The following is a 9,437-nucleotide window of genomic DNA, read 5'->3' as shown; positions in this document are numbered from 1 at the left end:
CACACACACACACACACACACACAGTGACGGCAAACAGAATGAAACTAAAAACCACTACAGTCTCACAAACTGCCCCTGAATTGAATCAACAACTCTGTAACACAGTTTCAACAAACCCTGAATGGAGATGCCTGCCATTTGGAAACCACTTTCATCCACTGCCAGCACATAAAGAGCAGTAAACCTGCAGGACCCCTGAGATGTAGGAAATTGGAAAACGGGTTGATGAGCTGGATTTCACACTTTTTCCATCATTCTGTTTGCATTTACATTTGAAGGAAACTCAAATTCTCGTGTCTGATGGGCAGCTCGTTCTGCAGACACACTGTAAAAAAATAAAATAAAATAAAAAATCTGTATTGAAATGGTGAAACTTGGCAGCAAGAAAGCCAGAGAACATATCAAAAATGTATTGAAGAACATTCAGATGTTTAAAAACTGCAAAAATGGTGAAAACACTGACAAATACCTGTAACAGTGTAAAACAGTAAAACTGTACACAAACAGTGAAAGAACAAATAAATTACAGCTTGTGAAAACAGATTTTTGATGTAGACATTATGTACATTTTTGCCCTTTTTTAAATGATTACTTTTATTTTTTTACATTATATATATATGTATAATGCATATATCATATACAAATTAAAATGAACTTTTATTCTGTGATTTTATGAGTTGCATTCATAAAATTTGTAAAATAACAGTTAAAAAAATGACTAGTCCCTTTTCAATCCTTAATAATTGCTCATTTTTCTTATAAATAACAGCAAATATCTATAAAATAACTAAACTATTTGCCAGTTTAAATACAATTACAAAAAACAAACAAACAAACAAGATTTTACAGTTAAACATTGTAAAGAACAAATCACCATTTACCAAAACCCATATTTTTGATGTGGGCATTTTTGGAGAGTCAACATATAAACCAATACCTTTTTCTGTGATGTTACTAATTATTATTCATAATTAAATGAAACAAGGAAAACCAGTAAATAACAGTATGCTGTTCATGAGATTTACAATTAAAAACAGTTAAAAATGTAATTTTTTTTACAGTGTAGAGATGTGATCCAACCACATCAGCTGCACTTTAAAGGGAAATACAGTATAATGCTGAAGGCTTATGTGACAGTCTGGGGGTAGGAAAAGGCTTCATTTAATTTAATTTCTGTAATTCACATTGCAGAAAAGGTTTAGTTATTGCATGTTAGATTGTTTTATAATGTCTTAAGGATTCTGTTGAGTATTTTCTATATATCAGTATATTACTTGATGCTAACATGTTCTCTTGAGCAGGTAGAAAATTACAAAAACATACAATTTTAACCTCACAGACTGTATCTCAGGCTATAATCTCCATCCAGACTAACATGCCTGAAATGAAATTACCTTCAGTTAAGAAGGTTCCTAACTGAGTGAAATCCTCCATACGTGGCAGCCGTGATAAGAGCAGCTCGAATTCTTTAAATACTAAGGAAACATGCTTCAGTGCTTCCTTTCTTATCTCCTTTACCATAGGAGACACTGGTCCATCCTATACAAAAGCAAAAGCGATAACGCCATCCCACAATTCCATGCAGCATCGACATCAAAGCAACACACGATCCAAGGCAGACTCACGTCAGCATCATCCGCAGTAGAATGATTACCGAGTGCGTGAGCAGTCATATTTTCTTGGCACGAACGCTTTCTTTTCCTTTATGAATTCTCCTTTACAAGTGTTTAGGAAGGAAAAGACACAGAAAGCCGTAATGACTCAAATGGGGGTCTGCATCATCATTTCAAAAAGACTTTCGTCTGCTTACACACCAGATAGTTTCTGAAAATCTTCACGGAATTTTCCAAAAGGTGTTTCGTCAGTAACCTAAAACTGCACATTTGCATGTGGATGAAAAGCCCAAAAAAGAAAAACTAGAATATGCTCCAGCAGAATAAAAACAGCCTGAGAGTGAGGAAAACAGGTGCTTACAACTAAAACTCATCCACTGTCACATCTGGCAACAATCACAGCTCAACAGCAGCCTGAGCTACAGAGAAAGGTCACAGAGACCTGAGCTTGTCTCCGGATTTCAAGCTACTTCTTTTGCTTTTTCTTACAGAAGCGGGAGTTTATGCCGAACTCCTCTGCTACACCAGAAAGCGTCTGCTCCCCCCGTTCGTCCCCTCAATGTCACTGCTTTCTAATAAACTTTGTTCCAGAGGCTTGTTTGCGCTGTAATTAGCGTGGCATCGTGTTAGGCTGCCCACCCCCAAAATCACACACTGTGCAAATGACAGAACAAAACACACACTCATAAACCGCCATCACGCCTTGTGCATCGGAACACAAGAGCTGTGGTCGTTACATCGCTTTTCCCCAGTACACTCATTTTACTGCGTACTATAGGATGTAAACACCTAAAATGACTTAATTTTACTCATCAGTAGTGTTTTGCTTGTCTCGGTGCATACTACTCCATATAAATCCAATAAACATTGTCTGGTCAGTACACTTGATCATGATTTGTTTACTGGTTAGAAGCAGTAAAAATCCGTTCACCTGGTGTGGCTGTACTGGACGGATTCGACTCCTCGTCGGTCTTTTTTGTAGCCACGTCCTCTTTTCCTGCGTCTTCGCTCGGTGTTTGGGTTCCCTCCTCATCTTCGCTCCCCACCAGGTAGTTCCAAGGCTTCCACATGGACTTAACGATCTTTGAGATCACCTTAAATAACAAGCGAACAGACTGTACCTTAGTGACTCAATATTTAAACCTCTGAGCCTCGAGCAGACTCTGGGTGTTGTGTTCTTGTTATTTTTTTTTGCTCACTGTGGCCTCATTTTTCACTGCAATCTACAATATAAGAAGAGAGAGCTCCAATATGTTAACTTAGAATGAAATAATTAGTGACTCTGCGTAGATATTTCACTATTATTATACTTCACTTCTCTCCTATCGGCTCAACACAGCCTGCAGGTCAACCCAGTTTGGCCAAAAAAGTCACATAATGTTTGTCAGTGACTAATAATGCAGAGGAGAGATTCTTTTTTTTAAAAACTATTTTATGTTTTACAGAATATGATTGGTGCCATTGGTAGATTTTTACATTTTTTTCAAATGACACATCGTAATTTTTGGAGCGAACCTGAATATAAGCCGCACCACTAACTTTAAAAAGAAAAAAAATGGTACATATACAGGCCGCACTTGTCTATAAGCTGCAGGTGTCCACGTTGTAACAGGAGATGTTTACACAGAAAGATTTTTTAAACTTTTAGTAAAATACGTACCGGTAACATACACAAATGCTTTATTTCCAAACAGTGCCTGTAACACGGCTGGCTAAGAAAATAAAAATACAGTAACCTACCAGGAAAAGTCATTAGTCGCTATCTTCATCTTCCTCCTACACACTAAAACCACTAAAGTCGTCTTCTTCAGTGTCAGAATTGAACAGCCTCAGAATTACTTCGCCACACACTTCCTCAGTCTCTCTTTCGCTCTCAATGTCAATTTCATCTCGAGGCAAATTCATAAAACTCGTAAAAATCCATAAATTAGCCGCATCATTGTTTAAGCCGCAGCTTTCAAAGCGTGTGAAAAAAGTAGCGGCTTATAGTCCAAAAAATGACGGTATTTAAATATCAAGATTAAAAGCTTTGATTTGGCTAAGTTCTCTGACGGAACTGGAAGTTGACAATCCAACAACAGTCTCTGCTCTTACAGTTTCAAGCTCTGATAAATGGTGTAACTTTTGTGATTTAAAAAAAATAAATAAATAAAAGCTGCTGGTAAGGCTTACAGGTTCAAATGGTAAAAGAAATATGATGACAGAAACAGAAAACCGACCTTCTTCTCAGCAGGAGTTGGTTCTACTGGGGGTCGGAGAAACTCCTCGGAGTCGGGGCCGGGCTCCAGCGGCTCTCCCCAGTCGAAGGAGCTCTGACCTGGGATTAACTGGAGGGTCACGAATGACCTTGAAGACACCGAGGACCAGGGGTCTGAGGCTTAAGACGACAAGGTGAATGATTATTCACACTATCTTTGGGTATCAATAAAAGCAATCTTTCTAACAAGCAGCCAGGCTTACAGGGGTCAGCAGCGTGGGGCGAAGTCTCCTCCTCGAGGTCAACCAGGCCGGTCCAGTTGGATGGTGAAACACTGCTGCCGTCTGAAGAAGCTGCATGAATTAGATGGATTGAATTGTTTTTGTAACCAATTATAATAATTCTCACTGCGTCTATAATGACTGATTGGGTAATTAATCAGCTGCCCCGACAGATTGCAGTTAAATGTGAAACCTCTGCTGGTGGTGGTTTGCTGTGTAGTCGGGTCAGGACCGTCTGTCCCAGTAGAGCCGGCATCACTTGAGCCTGTTAGATAGCTCCAGGGCTTCCACAGGGAGGTGTAGATCTGAGAGATGGAGCTGGTATCCTTCACTTTGCCTGCGAAACCAGTTGAAAAGATTTGCTGTTCACATGACAACCTCTGAGGAGTTCTGAGTCTGAAGGATCTTCTGTGTTTTATATTTGCTTAAACCAACTTCAGTCAACACAGAAGCCTGAACTGACAGCTGAACATCCAGATATTTATTTTCAACATATCCTGTCCTCTTTTTCTCTCTCCGTCTCTCTCCCACGGCTTCTGTCAATCCAACAGCATCTCAGATACACGATGGTGGGATGCGTACTGTGGATCACAAATCAGCGTTGCCATAGCTACAATAGTGGCAATGACATTTATTGTCATTCTTAATGCATTAACAGCACTCAAGGCTTCCTCCAGGAGTGAGATGTAGTTATGTGCTCGTATTTATTCTTTTCTATAGTCGTGTTTAATCTGCCTGCTTTAATTTATGATACAAACCTGAAACTGTTTTATGTTAAACAATTTTGTCAAACTGTAAATTCACTGTAATCCTGTCTTGTGCTGCCTAATCTATCAGTAATGAGTCGTATTTACGGTGATACCCTCCTGTGGGGCAGTACCTCTGTAGCAGTAGGCATCGTACAGCGCTGTAGCGTTGTCAGCGGTGCTGTTGGGGGAGACGGTGCGGACTCCTGGCTGGCTCCCTCCACATTCGGGGCGAGGCCAGGCCACCGGGTAACGGACGCTGCCATCAGACAACCAGCCCGGGGCGCAGCTGTCCAGGCCGGCCCTCCAGGCCAGATAAAGCTGTCCCACTGTGGCCAGCTGGCCCCCCAGGGACACACAGCGGTCTGAGGCTGAAGACAGCGATAGTCTGCCAGGGACTGAGGAGTGAAACACTTCACCTGGAGGAAGGAAACCAGACTGGGGTTTGTCAACAAGCAGATGATGCCTGTTGAATTTCTAGCAGGTAGACACCTCGGTTAGATAACTGCAGACTGTGAAACCACACATAAAGTCATATTACATAATGCTCATTAAAGTACAAGGCTGGAGGTTTTCTATATTTTCTCTACCCTTCCAGAGCCTTTGACCCCAGACCCAATCATTCCAAATAAAACCACAAATTTATTAACCCTGTGAACCACAAAACCTTGGGGATGGAAAGGCATGTTTTCATTTCTTTTCTTTCTTTTTTTTCTAAGAAGTCAAAATGACATCATTTATTAATGAAAGAAACTGGAAAAGCAGAAATATTTTCTCTAATGTTCAACTTTCTGCAGGTTTGTGAACAAATTATACATGATGTGTCGTTCCATCAGGAAAATGAACCAAATCTATGCTTAAAACTGTGATATTCCATCACAATCAAGGTGTTTGACATATTTCATTTGACAAAAAACTAAAAAAATGTTTTTTTAACTATATAATTTTAAAATTTTTAATTACATTTTTTTTTTAAAAAGGATCTAAGCAGATTCCTTTCAGCTGAATTTCAGGCAGTGCTTACATAAATCTAATAGTAGACATATATGGAAACGATGCAGAAATACTGAAATATGTAAATAGTGAAAGATCTATAGTATGTAGAGCCACTATTTTTTCCTCCAATGGTCTCCTTGTTTTACATGTTGTTTACCAGTACTTCTACTTCCATCCATTATCTATACACCGCTTAATCCTCATTAGGGCCGCGGGGGGGCTGGAGTCCATCCCAGCTGACTCAGGGTGAAGGCAGGGGACACCCTGGACAGGTCACCAGTCTATCACAGGGCTACACTTAGAGACAGACAACCAAGCACACTCACATTCACACCTACAGACAATTCTACTTATGTAAAATACTTTTTTTTTTTTGAAGATTTGTGGCATTAGAACTGTGTCATACCGCACAAAATACATTCATTTTTAGTTGTCTCTGTTTCTAGCCATGGTTGCGCTGTTTCCATAGAGGTGCAGGAGTTTATATCGCAGAATGAAAAATGAGCCCACAGTGAGTAAAAACTGTGACCGGAGCAAAAACTTCTCAGGAACTACTTGGTTATTCACCTAAAACAACCAGGAAACATAATTTTTTTTAAGCAAACTTTACTCAAACTGGTATAACTGGTGTTTTTGTTGATTATTTTAATATGTGAATCAATAGAAATTTGTCAAAATATGAAGCATGTACAGCTGCAGTAGAGCGTGTAGGGATCTGAGTGAAACTCCTCCACTGCTCATGTGCTTTTTGATGGATACCAACTCACTCAGTGCAACGGTGTGAATTACTGGTGTGTGTTTTTTTTCACAGGTTTTGCTCTACAATAGAGCTCTCCAGCACAGAGTAGAAGAACATCACTCTTTGGCCACACAAACAACATGTACTAGCAGAATCAGTTCATTGGTGGTTTGTGTCTTTTTATGGGATTTACAGTAACAAAGAGATGAAAACAGCATCACCAGAGTAGCCCTTAAATGCTACAGATGCAAACATCAGTGCTGTGAAGTGTTTTATGTTTGTGTGTGTGCGTACCATCCAGTTCTTTTGCAAAACAGTACACATCAAACAGCTCTTTCGGGTCCCTCTTCCCATAATTCCTCACTCCAGCTGAGTACTCCTTGTGTCCATAGCAACCAAGCTCTGGCAACTGGACAGAATAGCTGTGGAGAAAACCATGTGGGAGTCATAACTGGGAATCAACCTCTTTCTTTTTTCTTAAAAAAAAAAAACAAAAAAAACCCTCATAATATGAAATAAGAAGCCTAAATGTCTTTTACTGTATGAAGATTATCTCAGCTCACTTTATTAAACTGTTTCCTTTCATTAAGATTCTAAATGTCAGTTAGGAATAAATTCATATTTGTATTCTTTTTTTTAAAGGGCAAGGGACGGGAATAAATTAAAATACAATTAACAGCAAAGAAAGAACAGCAATAAAGAGAAGAGCATGTTTCTGGAGCAGATGAAGTGACAAAACAGAGGAATATTAATTGTGATAGCAGATGATCCAAGAGGAGAGGGAACAAACAAGATGCCAAAGAAAGTAGAGGATTAGCAGGCATATAAAAAGACATACAGCAGCTTTTTTAAAATAGATTAAGCGACCAAAAGAAATTGAAATAATTATGATAAATAAATAATCGCGTATGATTTTTTATATACAAGAAGTTCATCATTTGAGAATCCACCAGCGACTGGTTAGCCTAGCTTAGCATAAGACTGGAATACTGAGACTGGAACAGAAAAACAGGCAGCTTGGCTCTGTCCAAAAAAATAAAAAGAATATCTGCCTGCCAGTACATCTAAAGTTTACTCATAAACACAGTTGTTATCTCTCATTTGTAGATTTGGCTGAGGTGATGTGCAAGAGTATTTCTTGGCCAGGAGAAATTGTTTCCCCCATGTTTCCAATATTTATGCTAAAACTTTCCTTTAAGCAAAAAAAATGCTCAAAATTCTGTTTCATAAATGTTTTTTTTATCACTCATTGTTAATAATTTATAGAACTTGTGGACTAACTTCAGGTAAAACAACCTGGAATTTTAATGTATCGAGTCATGAATTAATTAATATTAAAAAAACCTAATTTGCAGATTAATGAATAATAATAATGATAATAAAAAAAAAACCTTCGCTGCAACTAGCAAGCGACTCAAAGAGGGCGTGACAAGAAAAAAGAAGTTATTGGCGGTCTCCTCACCGGACAGTCTGATCATCCAACCAGCCGGCTGCACAGCTGCTGAAGCTGTCATGGTACGCTGCCCACAGCTGGGCCGGCGTGGCGATCTGAGCCGAGTTTTCCTGGCAGGCTCGCTGGGCATCAGAAAACGAGAGGGCGTAACGGGCGCTGGGAGCCTGGTAGTGAAACACCACACCTACACAGACACAGACAGGTGGCAAACCTTTCTCTTGATCTGACGGATACGCCGACGCACAGCCAAGTTCAAAATCAATAAATCACTGGAATGCAATCAAAGAACATGCGATCGAGGCCGCAAACAGATCAATCAAACACAATGCCAGTGTTCGTCTGAAATTTCACAGATGAGCACACAGAAAAATTGTCATTGTTATTCAGTCCAAACACTTTAATTAAAAGAATTACACAATTATTCGAGTGGAAAACTAGATAACGAAAACAAGCAATGAGAGCGACACTAATTAAGGCAGTCATTATAATATTGATATGCTGAATCGATGTTATTAATGTTTAATTAAATTTTTAAAAAAAGCTAAAAGGGGGTTGGCTGTGCTCCTGCTTTAAATGCTGCCATTATCGGTCTTACATTAGCACAACAAGTCTAGACTGCAATAAAACACAGAAATCAATTAAGCTGGAAGAAGAATTTTAAAGCCTTTTGTGTTAATGCAGTTCAGACTGTGAGCAGCATTTCTGCTTACTTTAAATGTTTCCTTCGGGGAGCTGTGCGGTGGCACTAAACTTTTTTTTTTCACAGAGAATTTCCTCGTCCGCGGCTGCTGCACTTACCAGAGACCACCAGGGGCACAGTGTCTCTCTCATAGTCGTTACCCACGACAACCTGACAGTGGTAAGTGCCTGAGTCGTTGGTGCGGAGACTGGAGATCTCCATGGTAGCATTCAGAGGATTGGCAGCGTATCCTGGCAGCATGACGCGGCCGCTGAAAGCCTTATTCACCTTGATTACATCACCTTTGGCACAGAAAGAGAGGTTTCTCCGTTACAAGTGTCTGTTGGCATCCTGCAAAACTTTCGAAGTAGAAAATAAACTTTAAGCAGAACCTCGATATGCGCTCATGGAAAAGATGTTTCTGATCTCTAATTATCAGTAGTCGCACATTAACATACAACGGTCACGGTTATGGTTAATTCCTTTAAAAGAGTTTTGTATTTTATGTTTAAGAAAGTGTGAGTGTTAGAAAAAATAGAAAAAGATTACACTGAAACTGTTAAAAGTTAGTGTTTATACCGCAAACATGGTATGAAGCTGCTATTTATCTGTCATTTAACAGAATTATTTAACAGATAAGTGTTGCTAATAGATGAAAAATAAATAAATGTCAAAAACCATAAAAATATCACTAATACAATAGCAACCACGTTTATTTTACAAACATATAAA

The 9,437-nt window shown here is 39.2% G+C and overlaps 1 protein-coding gene across 1 annotated transcript in view; it reads right to left on the bottom strand.

Moving 5' to 3' along the window:
* LOC103357616 (neurocan core protein-like) overlaps positions 1 to 9,437 on the bottom strand; it is a 36,581-nt gene that overhangs the window by 20,562 nt on the left and 6,582 nt on the right. The window contains exons 3-10 of the mRNA XM_008282235.1: positions 8,825 to 9,007; positions 8,036 to 8,210; positions 6,868 to 6,995; positions 4,973 to 5,257; positions 4,286 to 4,429; positions 4,075 to 4,164; positions 3,834 to 3,991; positions 2,546 to 2,708 (exon numbers count right to left, since the gene is read on the bottom strand). Of these exons, the coding sequence (XP_008280457.1) occupies positions 2,546 to 2,708; positions 3,834 to 3,991; positions 4,075 to 4,164; positions 4,286 to 4,429; positions 4,973 to 5,257; positions 6,868 to 6,995; positions 8,036 to 8,210; positions 8,825 to 9,007 (1,326 nt within the window). The remainder of the gene's footprint in view (positions 1 to 2,545; positions 2,709 to 3,833; positions 3,992 to 4,074; positions 4,165 to 4,285; positions 4,430 to 4,972; positions 5,258 to 6,867; positions 6,996 to 8,035; positions 8,211 to 8,824; positions 9,008 to 9,437) is intronic.

The sequence above is a fragment of the Stegastes partitus genome, unplaced genomic scaffold (genome assembly GCF_000690725.1).
Source record: "Stegastes partitus isolate 25-593 unplaced genomic scaffold, Stegastes_partitus-1.0.2 Scaffold264, whole genome shotgun sequence".
Lineage (NCBI taxonomy): Eukaryota > Metazoa > Chordata > Actinopteri > Pomacentridae > Stegastes > Stegastes partitus.
This window is presented reverse-complemented; position numbering and strand designations above follow the sequence as displayed.